This window comes from Geotrypetes seraphini, chromosome 9 (assembly GCF_902459505.1).
Source record: "Geotrypetes seraphini chromosome 9, aGeoSer1.1, whole genome shotgun sequence".
In the NCBI taxonomy this organism is placed as follows: Eukaryota; Metazoa; Chordata; class Amphibia; order Gymnophiona; family Dermophiidae; genus Geotrypetes; species Geotrypetes seraphini.
This window is the reverse complement of record NC_047092.1, coordinates 137,505,704-137,524,470: the sequence shown is the minus strand read 5'-3', so window position 1 is coordinate 137,524,470 and position 18,767 is coordinate 137,505,704. Positions and strand designations below refer to the sequence as shown.

At 42.1% G+C, this 18,767-nt stretch overlaps 1 protein-coding gene across 2 annotated transcripts in view; it reads left to right on the top strand.

Moving 5' to 3' along the window:
• Positions 1-18,767, top strand: part of NMNAT3 (nicotinamide nucleotide adenylyltransferase 3) — a 170,580-nt gene that overhangs the window by 65,343 nt on the left and 86,470 nt on the right. For both annotated transcript variants that reach the window (XM_033958964.1, XM_033958963.1), the window contains one exon: positions 8,931-9,090. In XM_033958964.1, coding sequence (XP_033814855.1) covers positions 8,982-9,090 — 109 coding nt within the window. In that variant the 5' untranslated portion in view covers positions 8,931-8,981. The remainder of the gene's footprint in view (positions 1-8,930; positions 9,091-18,767) is intronic.

Sequence of the window (18,767 nt, the reverse complement as noted above, 5' to 3'; positions counted from 1 at the left end):
TAGCAGCATTACGCAAGTACAGGTGCCTTCCTCCCGACACGTGAGCACAGTGTGATCAGGCTGCATTTGTCTACGGAGCAGGGAGGACACGTCTCCATATTTTTCTACCTCATCGCGTCTTGAATGTTCAAAGTGCCTTCCCGTTTGGATTTTTTCTTCATTTTTACATCCATTCAATATTTCCTTTACAATTACTTTCTTTTTCTTTTTTAGTTTTTCAGCTCTTAAAGTTTCCTTTCTTTTTCACTGGTAGCTAGGCCCGAGTTTTGGAGGGAGCTCTAACCTCAATTTAAGTATGCCTCTTTTTAAGTTCAAAATTGAATAATTTAATTTGGCTGCTGTCCTTTTTTCCATGTCCAAGAAGACCTGCAGTGTCTTAAGAAGTGCGCCCAATGCAGTCAGGTGATTTCTGTCAAGGTCGCAAACTCTTGGTGCATCGGCTGCATTGGACCTGACTGTGATCCTAACTTTTCTTCTCTCTGTTAGCAAATGCAGTTGGCGACATAGAGAGAATGGTAAGTTCAACAGGAGAGACATTTTGGCTCCTTGAAAGCTGATACATTGACACTGGAAGCATCAAACTCGATGACTGCCCAGATTTTGAAACACACCGGGAATGCACCAGCTTTAAGGAGGTCTTCATCTCTCTTGAAATCAGGTACTGTTAGTAGGCCCTGGGACTGGTCAGCATTGGACCTATCATCAAAGATAAATACAGATTCAACATCATCCTCATTTTCACTAAAGGAATGTGATGCTGAGCATCAAGGGAAGCCCAAGAAACAAAAGCATTGATCCTTTTCGACACATGGGCATTGGTATTGCTGGTACCTGAAAAGCGCTGGCATCAAGAGGACAGCTCCCCTTTCTTTGGTTGAAGTACTGTTGCACCAGTCTCCATGCAGTCAGGTTCTCACTTCCAGTTTAGCACTGATTCTTTCTCAGGCTCTCTAACCCAGCTACCCAGCCTTTTCCAATGCCTACTTATGAAGAGCAGTACTGAGCCATACTCAAGAAGAAGCTGGCACAGATAATGCAAATGGTACAATGCTCAGGAATTGATGGGGCTTACACTAGTTGAGGCTCAGCCCATACACTGCCCTATGGAGTGATCCTCAGCACCAGAGCCCTAAGAGTTACTGGTGTTGGCATCAACCCATGCAGTACCACCTTTGACATTGGGGGAGGAATTTCCACAAAGTCAGAGGGTAGGACCGTACCTCAGCACCCTTCAAAGCATGGACATAGATCCACTGAGCTAAGGCAGGCTGAGACTCTTACTTTCAATTTTGACTTTGGAGAAGAGTCTAGGATCATTCATGGGATTCAAATGAGGACCATCACTACTTGGAGGAGGAGTCATGGGGTCCCTTTTGATCCCTCTGCACCTCAAGAGAAAAGGAAATCTCGATCTGAGTCTCTCTTATCAGCTTTGACCAGGATATGACTTTAACCATCCCATTTAAGTTTGAGGCAGAGGAGGAGTCTAGGGCAGACATGTCACCTGTCCTGGACTGAGTCTCCTCCCAAGGTAGGGGGTCACAGACCATTGATCCTACACTTAAGGACACACTGATGATGAACTGGGAAACTCCCCTCTCAGTGCAGGTCACCCCTAATAAGATGGATGCGCAGTATTGTATCTAGGGCTTTCAGATTTGAGAGGGTCCAGCTGCCTCGCCACTCATTGGCTGTCGAATCTGCTCTCAAGATAGGAACTCCAGGTAGAGAGACCATGAATCAAGATTCATTTGAGAGGAAACATTTTAAGGCCTTGATGCTAATTGCCCACATGAGCAAATACTTGAAGTTTCTCGTAAGCAGTATGCTAACTCTCATGGATTCTGTCCCTCCAGAGTTAGTTGCTGAGCTTTGCCAGCTGGCCAATAAGCAGTTGCAGTGTAGAAAATATCTGGCCAGGAGCACCTATGATTCTTCAGATATTGCATGCAGATATGCAGACTCTCATGAATGCATGTCTCTGAAATTGAACAAGTGGGTCAGGAGAGATTGGCGGACATTCCGTGCCAAGGATTTACTTTTTGAGGACAAGGTGGAGGAAGTCACTGACCTCATAAAAAAGCACACAGATACCATCCAGTCCCTCTCTTGGCAACCTGCAGCCACTTCCTAATATGAGGGGTTTTTTTCAGTGGCTCTAGGAGGCGATCTTACTACTCTCAAAGGCTTAGGTGTCTGCTTCCTGCCCACTCTGCCCAGCATTCTCAGCCTCAGCGTTCCCATGCCCATCAGCCCTGTCAACAGAAGTCCCAGCTGGCTTCCCAGTCAAAGCAAGGGATGAGCTTTGCAGTCCGATTAACTGTCCTAGATGAGCTTCTAGTGGAAGGGAGCTGAATTGTTACCATCAGAGGTGGCTCCTTGTAACCTCCAACCAACGGGTTCTTCAAATAGTCTATCTTGGTTATGCCCTGCACCGTAGATCTCCAAATTGCCTACAAGGAGTCTCATTTAACAGCACAAACAGGTGCTGGTATAAGAAATCTTCACCCTTGTTCAAGCTAATGCAGTCAAACCCATACCACCAGAGAAAGGAGGGAAGAGATTTTATTCAAGGTACTTCCCTATGTCCAGAAAGACAGGAGGATTTCATCTCATGCTAGCCATAGAGACCAACTGAATTTCATTTGTGGTTATGGTGCTGAAACTGGTCTAAAATCCTTTTTCTGCTCGGTTTTGGTTTTGGCCATGGCTTTTGGAAAAACTGACTGTGTTTTTGGTGGAAGGTGAAAATTTTTGCTTTGTCATAAGAACATAAGAATTGCCGCTGCTGGGTCAGACCAGTGGTCCATCATGCCCAGCAGTCCGCTCACGCAGCGACCTCCAGGTTAAAGACCAGTGCTCTAAATGAGTCCAGCCTCACCTGTGTATGTTCCAGTTTAGCAGGAACTTGTCCAACTTTATATTGAATCCCTGGCGGGTGTTTTCCCCTATAACAGACTCCGGAAAAGCGTTCCAGTTTTCTACCACTCTCTGGGTGAAGAAGAACGTTTGTACGGAATCTATCCCCTTTCAACTTTAGAGAGTGCCTTCTCATTCTCCCTACCTTGGAGAGGGTGAACAGCCTGTCCTTACCTACTAAGTCTATTCCCTTCAGTATTTTGAATGTTTGTCTCCCCCCCCTTCCCCTCTAGGGTTGCCAGACTTTGTGTATAAAAAAAGAGGACACCTGGTCTTGCTTCTTTCTAGCCCCAGCACTGCCCCATCCCGCCCCCATACAAACCTCCTCGTGCTCAGGTCTACACATGTATGGACATCGACGTGATGATGTTTCCCCTCCCAATTGTGTTTCCCTTTTATTGTCCCTTCTTTCCTATCAATAATGTAGTTGTACCTTAATTCCTTTTGTTCCTATTTTGTGTAGCAATTTTGTTTTGTTACTAGTTTGCTGGTTTTACTTTGTTTTTAGCCTTGTTACTCACATTATATTATACCCTTTTTAATGTTTTGTAAACCACTAAGATTTGATTTGGTGGTATAACAAAATTTTAGTAAACTTGAAACTAGCGTGCATGCATGTATGTGACATTGTGTCACGCAGACGACCTCCAGACATGGCCCTGAGGTTGGGAACTTCCAAATTCCAGACAAACTGCTGGGTTTTGGAAATCCCTCCAGGCACCCAGACAGTCTTCTAAAAAGAGGACATCTCTGGGTTTTCCCAGACATCTGGTAACCCTACTCCCACCTACAAACAGGCGTTTCTTCTTCCCCCTGTCCACTTCTAGGTGCTCCCCCTCGGGCTTATCTTACAATTCCTGGCAGTCCAGGGGTGTAGTCAGAGCAGAAGTGATTCCCAGACACTCATAAAAGCAAGCAAACAGTGGGATAGGGTAACAGACTTTCCACAATAGAAGGAGCCAAAAGGATTATGCAAAATAAACATTTATTATATCCATCCACAATGGTCTTGACCCAGCGCTGTGTTTTGATGTGAAATACGCCTGCCTCATGGGTCACATGTACTGGAATAAAAGCAACACTGCTTTTGAAAAAGCCTTTGTGGATCAATGATGGTTTCAATACACATGAAATATGCAAAAAAATAGCAGCATAAATCAGGCACGATTTGCTCTCAAAATAGCTACCATTATCTCTAGTTGCAGTCTCACAAGACTATCACTAGAAATTATTCAGCCATTTTGAGACTAGAGCTGACATGGGCAAGAGTGACCGGGGATCACATCTGCCTTGACTACACCACTAGACCAGAAGAGATTGTAAGGTAGTTTAGAGGGGGGTGGGGGGGAAGCTATTCTTTGCATGAATCAGAAGTGACACAGCAGAGAAAAGGCCCTGCCGGGGCTGGCCAGAAACTGCCTGTTCGGCGGCTGCCACTACATTGTCAGGTGAGGGAGGAAGAATGGAGGTTGTCAGGACCAGCTATGCTGTTTCAGGAACAGAGAGAGGGAGGAAGTTGTCAGGACCAGCTCTGCTGCTTTGGGAATGGACGGAGGGGGGGAGGTTGTCAGAACCAGCTCTGCTTCTTTGGGAATGGAGGGAGAGAGAGACAAAGATTCGTTGCTGCCACAAAGCTCCAGGAACTGAAGGTGGAGGGAGGCGAGGTTATTGGGTCAGGAGCACCACGTTGAATGTTTTCTTAGAAGTGCAGGAGTCAATTATTTCTTTTACGACAATTTTTTTGCTGGTTGGTTGAGAGTGTCAGTTAATTGAATGCCAGTTAGCTATGATTCTACTTTATAATGAACTGAAGTTTATATAATAGAATATAATTTTAGAAATGTATCACTCTTGATTTTGTAATTTCGGAGCATATAGTCCTTACATTCAGTAACATCATTGGGCTTTTTTATTCTGGTTTGTCCATCAGGTTGGTATAATGTCTGCAGTGTTAATCAATAAAACCTTTGAAATCAAAATGATAAAATATTTTGACACCTACCAGACAGGACTTAACAGAGATGTAGGCTTCCTTTCCCACTATGAAGACATTTTAAAGCTGGTCTGCCACCTCTCTAGCTCCTGCCCACCCACCCACGCCTCCCTCTTCCTATCCCTAAAATGCTTTCATGTTTTCCTTATATATACTGATATTTGTCAACATTTCCTTATTTCTGATCTGAAGATTTACCTTTGAAAGCTCATCATAAAATGCATTAAATTAGTCCTATAAAAAAGATATTACCATATATACTCGAATATATTTTGGGGTCAAAAATGAGGGTCTCGGTTTATATTCGAGCCACCTTCCAATGATGGTGTTTTTTTCCTCCCCTTCCCACCCGATGACCAATGCTGTTATCTTCCACCACCACCACCCCTTCCCTGCCCTTGATGTCTGTCATTGCTATCCTCCCCCCTCCCCCGATGACCAGCACTATATATTCACCCCCTCCGATGGCCATCACTGCTATCTCCCCCCCTCCAATGATCGGCATTGCTATCTTCCCCCCCATGACCAACACTTCTATCTCCCCAATGACTAATGTTATCTCCTCCCCCATTCCCACCCCACGATGACTGATATTGCTATATATCAACTACCCCCCTCCCCCCCACCGATGACCAGCACGCTTATCCTCCACTATCCACTGCCTCAGACTGATATCGCACTTGCCTAAGCCACTGTTCTTTGATTCTCCAGCGCTGCCGGTGGCTCTTGAGCACGCAGCCCTAAGGCATAGAGTAGTACATCTCAAACTGTGTGCCTAGGCACACTAATGTGCCTCATGAGATTCCAAATGTGCTGCGGCACAATGAGGAGGAAGAGAGGCACCTGCCAGCTGACTTCCCTACACAGTACAACGCCAGCATTGCCCGATTTGCCGAAGGCCTGCATGTTTCCCCCTTCTCTCTAGCATCCTCCGGCTTCCCCCCTGGCCTCCTGGTCTCACATTTTAAAGCTAATTACAGCATCCTGCAGAGAATCGCCGGTAGGTAAAATGATTTTATTTTCAATATGGTGATTGAAAAGAGTCAATTTTGAGAATTTATATCTGCTGTTTATATTGTGTGTATATGAAAAATGAATGGAAAAAATTGCATTGCAATTAGTAAATGGGATGGGATCTAGGGCAGAGCTTGGGTGGGCCTAGGGAGGTCTGTGTTTGTAGTACTCAGTTGATATTTGTTAGACTTAGGGGTACTTAGCTTGAAGTAGTTGAGAAATACTGCTGTAGGCAATCAGCTGGCGCCATTGCTTCTCCTTCTCTCCAGCTCTCTTCCCTGCTGGCACCCCCTACTGGCATCTCAGGGCCCATCTGGAGGGCCTCTTAACATGTGCAGATGTCAACGTGATGATGTCACACATATGCATGATGTCATCACGGCGACATCCGTGCACTTCTGGGTGCCTCAAGTAAGTAACTTCACTTTATTCCCCTGTAGTTCTCACATTTCATTTTAATGTCTTTTTTAAGGATAGATACTGTGTCATCAAGTTTCCAGTCAATTGGAATACATCCTTTGATCCACATAGCAGAGAATAGTCTGCCTCCTACTTTTAAGGCTTCAGCACAGAGCTGATCTGACCCAGCTGCTTTGCCTTTCTTAAATGATTTGGCAATTTGATCAAGCTTAGTTTTACTTTGTTCTGCATTGTTTGCATTACCAAGGGTTGCTTATATACCACCTGCAAGTCCAAAGGCTATTAAAGCAGTGTATATTAAGGTACAATAGATATTTTTCTGTCTCTGAAAGGCTCACAATTTAAAGAAAAAATTCACAAAAGAGTTGCAGTGAGATTTGAACCAGGGTCTTGGGGCTTGCTTATATTCTATTACAAGTCCCCTAGTTCCCAGCCCACTAATTCAACCATTAAGTGGCTACTCCACTTCACATGGATGTCTATTAGGAAGTTAATTACATAGTAACATAGTAAATGACGGCAGATAAAGACCTGAATGGTACATCCATCCTATCTAAGATCCTGCTAAGATGATATAATTTTATGATTTTTATTGATGTATGTGATTTTTAAGATGTTTAATTGAATTTGTATGTGACACTGTGAGCCGTCTTGGATAAAGGCAGATTAGAAATGTTTTAAATAAATAAATAAAATATTTTAGTATAACAATGTCCATAGATCCTGAAGCCATCTCAGAGCTAAGCAACCACTTGGATTAAGGGAGTACCATGTCTTAATATCATCATGTTCTTGCCCCTTCTAAAATAGAAGTTGGATGTCCTTAGTTTGGCCTCTCCCTATGTCAACCTAAAACATACTCAGATCACACTCCTTTGCCATAAGGATATACTTAATTTTGATGTCCATATCTTAAACATCTATGCAATATGGATAACTGAATGCTAGTTTTCAGATGTCCAAAATGTGAATAGAGCTTCTAAAATAAGGACCTAAGTGAACTTTTCAAAGTCTTTTTGCTCCAAAATGTGCCAGTTGATAGACCCAAGGTCATAAGGAGCTTCAGTGAAAGAAGGAATATCTGAACACCAGCTTCTGTGATTTGCAGTCTGGTGTTATGCTAAACATTAGATACTGTACTATTTTGTGTGGACTTGTAAGCAGTCTCTTTAGAGGGAGGTTTAAAAATAGCAAGTATGGATTGACATCACCAGTTGGTTTCCCTGATATACAGAAATATTCTTATCTAGGGAAATCTAAATTTGTATGCTGAGAACCAGTGCTGTTCTAGAATGATGAGCAAAGCAGACATCTTAAGATTAGTCTTAGCAATAAAATACTATATTTTGCCAAAGCTTTAACCTTCAGAGCACATGTCCTTTTGCACAGCCTCACCAAGGGTGGGGAACAAAATACATAACGCTAACCAACTTCCATCAGCTAGCATATATTACTTCCCTACACCTCAGCTTGCAATTGGTGCATATGATATCATGTCAACTCCTCTGTCCCCAGAACTCCTCGCAGTTCAGGTAATCTCGATCCGACATCTGGGGGTTGGGATTTGACACAGATAATCTTGTTTATTTCTCGCTTCAGCCCACTGGAGATTCTACATGACACCATATTCCAGTCCAAACCAAACACACGTTCAATTGCCAATTTTATCAGACAGCCCAGTAAAAGCCTTTGTGCTGGTCTGACATACCTAATTATGAAAGCAGGATCTGACAACCATTTCAAAGAGAAAGGAAACAAATAATCCCTCTGTCTTCCATTTTAAGTCAGCCATCCCCACTAAATCTGTCCTCCTGCTCTCCCCAGCAATATTAATAAAATAATATGCTTAGTTCCTTACAGTTCAATAACTTGATTTTCAGAATGCAGATATTTGGCAAAATATTTGGCAGATATTTGGCAATATTTGACAAAAATATCATGGTGCTTGATGGTAAATATTTTGATGAACCACAGAAAACACCATATGCCGAACCCAAAATGCAACTAGCAGCCAAAGTAATTTCTTCAAAATTGGCATAATATGTGCCATCCAATCAACACTCATAACCATCCTAGCTGCAGCATTTTGTACTAGCTGCAACGCTCTCTCTCACTCTTGCTTTTGAAATCCTGAGATAGAGAGTGTTACAGTAGTCCAATCTCACCAAAACCATTCCCTGCACAACAATTCTGAAGTCAGAAGGGGAGCTCACCGATTTTAAGCGATATAGCATATGAAGTTGGCTAAAACATGCCTTTACAGTCTTGACTATTTGCCATTTCATAGTTGAGCCTGAATCCAGCACAACCCCTGAAACAGTCATTTCTTTCTTCACAGGCAATGTCACTCCTAATATACTTAGGGAATCAGACCATAAATCTTCCCCATAGTCTCATGGGCTGCAAAAAATTCAATGACAGGCTGCAAGTTGCCCACCCCTGTTTTTAGAGAAAAAGGTTTTTCTAGAAGAGTTTGTGGACACAATGTGATCTGATTCATTGTACTGCCATTGTTTATCATCATAAATACTGTACTTTTTTTTTTTAGCAATAAACAATTAATACACTGTTTTTTTTCTTAAAGATAAAAAAAATACTTTATGGAAGAAATTTGATGTATGTCAAATAAGAGAGAATGATTCGCAGAATACCGCTTGCCCTGCTTGCTTGTGGCTCATTTAATCCCATAACAAACATGCACATGCGACTGTTTGAACTGGCTAGAGATCACCTTCACCAAACAGGTTAGTAGGTACATGGATTTATTTTTTTTATGTGTGTTGGGAAGCCATGGAAGAGCAAAGGGATAGTTAACAGAAGATGTGCTGTTGTCTTGGAGATGTTTTTCTTTCATCTCAGGTTGCATATTTTATATTGTTTCTTTTGATCATTAAGCAGCCTTTGGAGACCAGCTTGCTATGTTTTTCAGAGAAAATTGTAAAAATCTAGATGTGCTTTAGATTTGATGGTTTAATTAGGAAATGACTGTTTTACATGCAGTATATGTCCCTTCATAATAATATCTTTGTTCAGTATAGGGGAGTGAGGTAATAGTTGTGCTGCTTTAACAACTTACTTTTATGGAAGTTTTATCCATGTGTATAAAGTCTGTTCTACAGAAAAGGGTTTTTAAGAAATTGCATGATAGCATCTGTATGTAAAAAAGTACAAGTACAATGGAGCGATATAGAGTCATTATTATAATACTAGTGTTTAAGCCCATTACATTAACAGGTGCTAGAGTAGATATCTGTCTGTCTGGGATTTTTTTTTCTCTGTCTCTCTCTCTCTTCTTTGACGCTGTCTGTCTGTCTGTCATTCTTTCTGTCTTTGTCTCTCTCTGGCCCCCTGTCTGTGTGTCTTTCTTTCTGTCTCTGTCTCCCTAGTTCCCTGCCTGCCTGTATTTCTCTGTTGTGCCATGCTTGCCTGTCTCTCCGTGGTCCCCTTCCTATGTCCATAGTGTCCCATGTTATGTTCTTAGTGCCCTTAGTGCCTCCTTCCTATGTCCTTAGTGCCCCCAGTGCATCCTTCCTATGTCCTTAGTGTCCCCAGTGCCTCCTTCCTATGTCCTTAGTAGCCCCAGTGCCTCCTTCCCATGTCCTTAGTGCCCCCAGTGTCTCCGTCCTGTGTCCATAGTGCCCCCAGTGCCTCCTTCCCATGTCCTTATTGCCCCCGGTGCCTCCATCCTGTGTCCTTAGTGCCCCATTGTCTCCGTCCTGTGTCCTTAGTGCCCCCTTCCCATGTCCTTAGTGCCCCCAGTGTCTCCTTCCCGTGTCCTTAGTGCCCCCAGTTCCTCTGTCCTGTGTCCTTAGTGCCCCCAGTGCCTCCTATGTCCTTAGTGCCCCCCAGTGCCTCCATCCCGTGTCCATAGTGCCCCCAGTGCCTCCTCCCCATGTTCTTATTGCCCCCAGTGCCTCCATCCTGTCTCCATAGTGCCCTCAGTGCCTCCTTCCAATGTCCTTATTGCCCCCAGTGCCTCCGTCCTGTGTCCATAGTGCCCCCAGTGCCTCTTCCCATGTCCTTATTGCCCCCAGTGCCTCCATCCTGTGTCTTTAGTGCCCCCTTCCCATGTCCTTAGTGCTCCCAGTGCCTCTGTCTTATGTCCTTAGTGCCCCTTCCTATGTCCTTAGTGGCCTGGCAGTGCCTCCTTCCTTTGACTTTGTCCCACCCCCACCCTCCGAAGCCAGCCTACCTGCCTGCCTCCCCCTTTGCATTATAACCCTTGAGAAACATGCTTCCATCTCCCCCCCACCCACTACTGCCGCCGTGCAGCAGACCCCACTGACCCTCCCATTGCGAGTCGACCGGGGCTCCAGCACCGTCGTGGCCTTCTGCTGCCCTGATTTCCTCTGCCACATCTCTGATGATGTCATCATGGACGCGGTAGAGGAAATCAGGGCGGTGGAGGGCCATGAGGCAGCGTGTTTGGAGTGCTGCGGACGCTGCTGTAGACTTGAGGTTTGTGGTCATCTCACAGTGGGAGGTTCAACGGGGGTTCAGATGCAGCGGAGGGGGGGGGGCGACGATGATTATATGGGAGCTTCTGAGGGGATCAGGGCAGGGTTGAGGGCACCATCATGTACTGGAAAACAGAACCCTAGGCGCGCATGCGTAATCCTACCTGCCAGGGACCTACTGATCACGGAACACGCAAGTGGGGGTGCGCATGCGCGCTTAGGGTTTTATTATTATAGATTCTTGGTCTTATTCTTGCTATCACTTTGGACACACAAGTCTAGGCTGAGTAAAGCATGTGATGAGCTACCCTACAACAGTTGCTTATATAGCACTCATGCCTGAGAAACTCCCCAACCCCTACTTGTCATATTTGTCTATTGAGTAGATTGTAAACTCTCTTTAGCAGGGACTGTGTCTTGACTGTTCTAATGTACAGCACTGTGTACATCTAGCAGTGCTATAGAAATGATAATTATTAGTAGTAGGAGTAATTACATTACATTAGTGATTTCTATTCCACCATTACCTTGTGGTTCAAGGCGGATTACATAAGAAATAGTTTGAACATTTTCTAATTTGCTAAGGAGTGTAAACTATTGCAGGTGAGGCTTGGGACAGATCTGGTTGTATTATATTGGGTTTTTGTTTCTTTTTTAAAGGTTTTGTAGTCGGTGGTTGAAATCAGCAGATTGATGAGTTGTCTGTCCAGTCTTGCTGCTCTGGTGACCAGTAGGATGTCATACAGTTTTCTTCGTTTGACATTTAAAATATTCAGCGGCACTTAACAGCGGCACTTCCCCGAGAGGGGAAGATATGTGTAAAGATAGGCCACAACGTTGCTGATGGAAAATCAGATGGCACAATGCCACTCAATGTATTCATTGAGCCCCAAAGGATGCAGCGTTTGGAGCTCAAAAATCTAATATTGTTCTCTCCGTTGCAAAGAGGTCAATTTATCGCCATCAAAGTCCTCAGGAACCTGCTCAATAATATTCCAGTGTAAATCAGAAAAAGAGTGCTGAAATAGAACACAATGAGGCACTATAGGGAAACTCATGGACTGGGTGATAATCCTGCTTCTGTGTTCAATGAGGCGGGTTCTGATGGATCTTTGAATACGCCCCATGTATAACAATTGGCACGAGCAGGTTATGACGTAAATCACCCATGTTGATCTACAATGAATGATGGATTTAAGAGAATACACTTTTTGAGTGCGGGGATGGACCCACTCTTCACATTCAATAGTAATTTTACATATGTCACACATGATACTGCAGCTGTTGTGTTTAAACTAAACCTTAAGTTTATATACCGCATCATCTCCATGGAAGTGGAGCTCGGCACGGTTTACAAGAACTTAAAATATAAGAAGAGAAAGGAAAAGGTTTACATGAGCTTATATATAGAATTGAAGAGCAAGGGGGAAAATAGAATTACATGTTAGAGAAGAGCCAAGTTTTCAATTGCTTGCGGAATAGTTGAAGAGAGCCCAGGTTCCGCAGCGGAATTCCTAGATAGTGATAATACTGAAAAAAGCAGCACGTATCTTAGTAGTGCGGTGGCTGCTACTTTCTCTCTAAGTCCATCAAAGCCGACAGTGGCCAGCATTTCATGATCTGCTGATCATTTCTTCAGGGCTCTTAAGTGTTAGTAACAGTTAGAGTCTTGTGGAGTAAGGTACCATAGAAATGCAATACATCAAGAATATATTCTTTTTCTTTTCCTATCCTATCCTATATGGCAAACTGACCCCACACAGTATGTCCTGACACCACCATTTTCCAAGATGGTGGTATGGAAGCAGGAATGAGTGAGTATTGCTCTGACCTCTTAACTCTGGAGGTAGTCCTAGGAGTTTTGAAAAGAAGGGTTGTTCTAGAGGATTTTCAGGGGTCTACATGGACCTCCAGGATATTCTTTTGTGAGGCCAGAGGAAGAGAGTGGGAGGTGCAAGGGGGACCACATCGACCATCAGGAAATCTTTGGAGTAGGGGATAGGGACCGAGAATCCCAAGAGAAATCTTTACCTCAGATAAGTTAGAGAGGTTGAGGGAGGGCTAGATAAATGAAGGGGGTTATTCTTGGAGGACAAGGAGGCTGAAGGGATGGAGGTAAAGAACTCCTTTGGAAATTTTATGGTCCATGGAATACACCTTTTATAATCTTGGCTTCTTTCCCTATATGCCTTGTCTGTTTTGCTCTAGGACAACTTTTCTACATTTTTGCACAAATGGGTTTTTGAGAGGAGGGTATTTGTTCTCTGAAAATAATAACCCAATTTTTGTAGCTTTCAAACTTCCTGAATGAAAACAGGAATATGAGCTGAAATTTTCTTGCAACTGTTTGCCATAATTAAGTTTTACTATGTCACATACTAAGAGAAAAAGGATTGTGCGGGGCACTTCCTCACTAGACTGCATTTCCTCTCTGGTTCAACAGAGATTGGAGAAAGATATTGCCAAAGACCCAGCGGCATAAACCAGAGGTTTAAACCTGCTTTTTTGTGGCCTGAAGGAGAGGCTACCTTTTTGGGACTTGCTGTTACTCTTTCTCCCCTGGAATTAATCCAACCACCGTGTCCAGCATCGGGTGTGCATTCATCACCAGAGGATATACGGTAGTTTGAGGCTCTGAGTGAGGGCGATTCCCTGCAGGAAAGACACCAAGAACAACTAGGATACTTGAGAATGGTAGTCTCTAAAGTTTCTATGGTGGTTATTCTTGACTGTCTATGGAAAGCAATTACTGATTTAACAACAGTAGTGGAGAAATCTTCGGCTGAGGTAACAACTTTGATTTCTAAAGTTGATTTGCTAACTGAAAATGTAGAGGATTTTAAAATGGACTCCTCTGCTAAATATCAACAGTTATTGATATTGTATCTATTCTGGATCTCCAAAGTGCTGTGGTAAAAGATCAAACATCGTTGAGGAGGAAGATAGAACAGTTAGAAAACTTTAATAGAAGATTGAATTTACATTTCTTAAACTTCTCAATGGATGCAGGGATTTTACCTATAGATATCTTTAAGATGTACTTAATGGAGGTTCTCTTGTTTTCTTCTGAAATGATTCCCCCTATAAATAAGGTGTTTTATTTGAAAGTGCCTAAGAAAAATTCCCAGGATGAAAATATATTACAATCTTCTCAATCTTCAGAACATCAGAAGTTAGATTTGCAACATTTATCCGCTATTTTAGACCAGTGTATCTCAACTTCTTCAAGCCAAGTACCCCCTAAGTCTAACAAATATCAACAGAGTACCCATGCCCAAGCAACACCCTAGACCCCCACCCCCTTAATAATAGTACTAATTGTAATGCAATTACTTTCATTCATTTTTCATATACACGCAATATAATCTTATTAACAATACATAATGGTTACCACAAAATTTTTTTTAAAAACACAAAACACAGAGAAAATGTTAATTATCATTTATATTTGGGGGGGTTCCCCCAAAGAGGTCAAGGCAGATGACTTTAAAATAGCCAATGTCACCTCAGTAACAACTATAGAAAAACAGAAAAAATATAGTGTAAAATATAGACACCAGATATAAATTCTCAAAACTGACACATTTTGATCACTAAATTAAAAATAAAATCATTTCCCCTACCTTTGTTGTCTGGTGATTTTATTAGTCTCTGGTTGCACTTCCTTCTGACTGTGCATCCAACATTTCTTTCTTTCTGCCTCCTGCATGCTTCCTCTCAATCGGACCTCATTCCCTTCCCCAACCAACATCTCTCTCTGTCCCTCCACGAGTCCAACTTTTCTTCCTCTTTCCTCCACCCCTATTGGTAACATGTCTCCCTCTCTCACTGTCCAACTGTCTTTCTCTCATCTCCTCCCTTGCTGCAAAGGGAGTGGGGAAAGAGAGAGAGAGATCCAGGGTGCATCTCTCCTATCCCTGCTAACTTCAATGAAAAACCTTCATGTCCACATGCTTGAGAAGGCCTTGTCAGCTCCACCCACTATGACACGTTTGCGTCAAAGGGGCGGTACCAATAGGGCCTCATGAGTGGATATACTTGAAGGTTCTGTATAGATTAAGCCAGTACCAGTGCCAGGCCTTGTATAGACTCCAGACTCTTTGACAGGCAGCGGGAGGGTGGCAGAAGACAGAGGGTACTTCATCGCTGGAGTTAGCTTGGTGTTGCCCAGACTGTGGGGCAACCCCAGCTGACCTGGAAGGCTTCTCTTCAACGTCAGCTGTGACCTTTTTAAATTTTGGTGGTCCAGCATTGTATTGACGGGAACAAGCTTTCCGCACTCCTGCCCCTCCTTCGCTGGATGGCTGCCTTATATCTTGTGGCCAGCAGCGCACAAGGCAGAAGCGAGCTTTATGCTCTCCAGCCTGGCCCCGCGCCGCTCCCTGAATGGCTGCCTTCAGTTCTCGAGAGTCATTTCATAATTTGAAGATCAATTAATATAGAATTGGACTAAGAAGTCTTCTGCTGGAAATGTGCTAAGGCCTTTTTGCAATAAGTTTAAATTCTTGTGGCTTCCGTAAACTGTGGTCTTCCCCTCTTGATTTAATGCAGTCTAATTAGGAGTTTAATAATTTTTCCAGATTATTTGTGTGCCTTTATTATATTTTTCTTTATATGATCTCCATATTGCTGAAACAAGTGGATACTTGTGTATTTGAAATTTGAAAATTAATAAATACGATAATTAAAAAAATAAAACAGGACTATCTCAAGTAAGTCAGACTTTCTGGCTTTCGCCGTTTCTATGGTGAGTTATTTTACCCTGAAAAACAGAGAGATGATGACCCTCTTTATATATTATTTATTACAGAGACATAATATACCCCTGAAACTTGGCATACTACCAAATGTGCAATGGTGCTAATATACAGTTTTAATTCGATTATACAAAAAATAAAAGGGAAAACTAGGGAAAAAAATGGAAAAGAGAAGAAAGAAGAGGTGAAATAGAAAATAAAAATAGAAAAAAAACCTCTTTAAAAAAAAAGACAAATTTTGTCTTTATTATTATTATTGCTTAATATCTGCCATCCTCTTTTCAATTAAGTGTTTCTCTTCTGACAGTTATATCTATAAACTACAAGGTATCACACTTTTAAACAACAGCAGCTAAGAGGCTCCCTGGGAATTTGACAGTAGTCAGTCACTGCCAAAGACATTACAGTTTCCGGTGCTAGCTTTTTGTCCTCTTCTGTTTTGCATTGAAAGAACAAAGATTGTGTTACAACTGGATCGTGGTGCTGCTGACTGATAGCTGCTAGATTCCCCCAGGGTATTTTAGATGGTCTCCTTCAAATTGCATTTTTCCACTTAGTTTTTAAGATCCCAAAGGAGAGCTGGGAGTGGAGGAGTAGCCTAATGTTTAGAACGGGGCTGAGATGCAAAGAAACCAGGGTTCAAATTCCACTCTCCGGAGACAGGAATGTAACTCACCTTAAACTAATGAGAAAGGTGTGAACTAGATCCAAAATCCCAGTAGAAAAAAGTGGATATCAAATGCCAACAAAAAGTAAAATAACAAACACTAACGTTTCTGTGTTTTTGGTGCTGTAATTTTAAGTTTTAAGAACTTCAAAGTACTCCAGTTGTGAGAGCCCAGATATATGCCAAGAAGAAACTTTGGTTACAGATGTAATTATGTTTTGTGACGCCAGATCCTGATGTAGATGTATGATACTGATTTTAAATTTAATCCAGCTTTAGCACTGTTTAAGCCAGCAATCACAGTAGCACTAAATAACGCCTTCCCTGAGACGTCAGGTCAGTGGGAAGTTTAATTAGTGTTTTAGCAGTTGCTGCTGTGATTTAACTATGTTTCTATTTTTGAAAAGGGGAAAAATTAAATAGTTCATGATTAGGTTTCTCAGTAGAATCTGAAGATAAAACTGGACTATTATAAGGAGAAATCTACATTAATCTTCCTGCTAAATCCAGGCAATGCTTGTGTTGTGCATTGGCCGGATTCAGCTAATTGAAACTTTGAACACTTAGTAAGAGCACATCAAGCATTGCCTGGATCTAGTTAAGAAAAAATTTTGGACATTTAGTAAAATAATGTAATAAATATAATTTAATTGTATAGTTATAAATAGGATTAAGGAGGTTTTATGATTAGTGATAGCTCTATTGTGAGAAACAGGGCATGACAATATCTAAACCCTGCTTCTTGGAGCTCTTTTTTTTCTTTTACAAAATATATGATGTACAAGTTAGTGAACAGCCAATTTGTAGGTATGTGGTTTAGTCAGATCATAAGGGTGCTGAGATAAGTGCATATGACCACAATTAATCAGTGGCAGTGAAGCTTTAAAAAGTCTTAATGGCGTGTACTCTGACCTTCCTTAAATTATAACTGAACTGAAAAAGCTTGTTTCCTATCCTATATTAAGTAACCTGAAAAGGGATTAGGTTATTTTGTGAGTCTGAGATGACTGAATACTCTGGCAGAAATTGGATCAAATTTGAATGGTTAAAATGTTAATGGGGAGGGTCAAATAAATAGTTGGGATGGGGGAGAGAACATATAGACATTATGATGAGTGATGTGAGTGAAGTGTGAATGCAACAGGTGAGTGACTAGGTCAGGGGTGGGCAACTCCGGTCCTTAAGGGGCACAATCCAGTTGGGTTTTCAGGATTTCCCCGATGAATATGCATTGAAAGCAGTGCATGCAAATAGATATCATGCATATTCATCGGGGGAATCCTGAAAACCCAACTGGATTCTGGCCCTCGAGGACCTGAGTTGCGAGTTGTCCACCCCTGGACCAGGTGTTTGTGAGCAAGACTTAACATGCAAGAAATGAAATGGGTAAGAATGAAGAGGATGGAACAGAGAAATAAGAGGAAAGTTAGTATAGGAAAGGAAGAAAAATATTGCAAGGATTAGAGAAGGGTCAAAGCTGGGAGGTTAAGTAGGAGGGACAGGATGGGAAGGAAGGAACAAATAGGAGGCCATAAAAGAGAGCATGACCAGCATGATGAAAAAGAGGAGAAAGGCTGAGGTAATGAAGTCATAAGAGCTACGTTTGACTCCTACCTAATAACTGTGCCGTGATGTTTTGAATAACCTACAATTTCTTAAGAGTATTTTGATGTCATCCCTAAAAATAATCAATTACAATAGTCCTAATTACATTCCTTTAGCTAATCCCATATATCCTTAAGACACACATTTTTCTACAGCTAGGGTCTTAACCCCTGCTAATGGTAAATACCAGCTGAATGTTGTTGGCATGAAGGGGAGGGAGGGGGACATCAGGAGGAGAGGTTCTTCAGGGAAGGGAGTGGTGCGAAGAGTATCTCCGTAGCATTTCAAATGAAACAGCAAGAGAGCGGAGAGCATTAGCCCCTAAGGAAACATGCTAGAAGTTGAATGTTCTTCTTAATTATTATTCCAGCACCACATTGATGCATTAGGGTATTGCCTGCATTAAAAAAAACATAATAAGACCAATGATGAACCTGTTACCCCAGTAAAGACATGAAATCAATTAAGTAGTGTCTTGGGTATTTGAGGTCTTGGTATAAACATTATCTGCAAATTGGTTTGTTCATAACTAGTTGCTTGCATCAAATCCTTCGGAAAATCGGCAAACAGGGAAGATCACTACATAAAGAAATGCGTTTACAAACAATTGTGTTTTAAGTAGTTTTCTAAATGTGCTCCTATTACTACATTTCCGTATTTGCCCAATGAAGGAGTTCCACATTCTTACCCCCTGCACAACAAAAGGTCATTACGTTGGTTTCCATGTATTTTGGATTAACATTTGCTTTCAGCAATGCAGAATTTTCAGAGTGCAATGATCTTTTCAGTTGATAACTAGTCATCATGTTCTTAAAGAATTCAGGGATCGTACCATATAAGAATTGATGACAAATCATCACTGCTTTATACTGAATTCTAACTGCTATGGGCAGCCAGTATAACTGTCGAAGATAAGGTGTAATATGTTCATATCT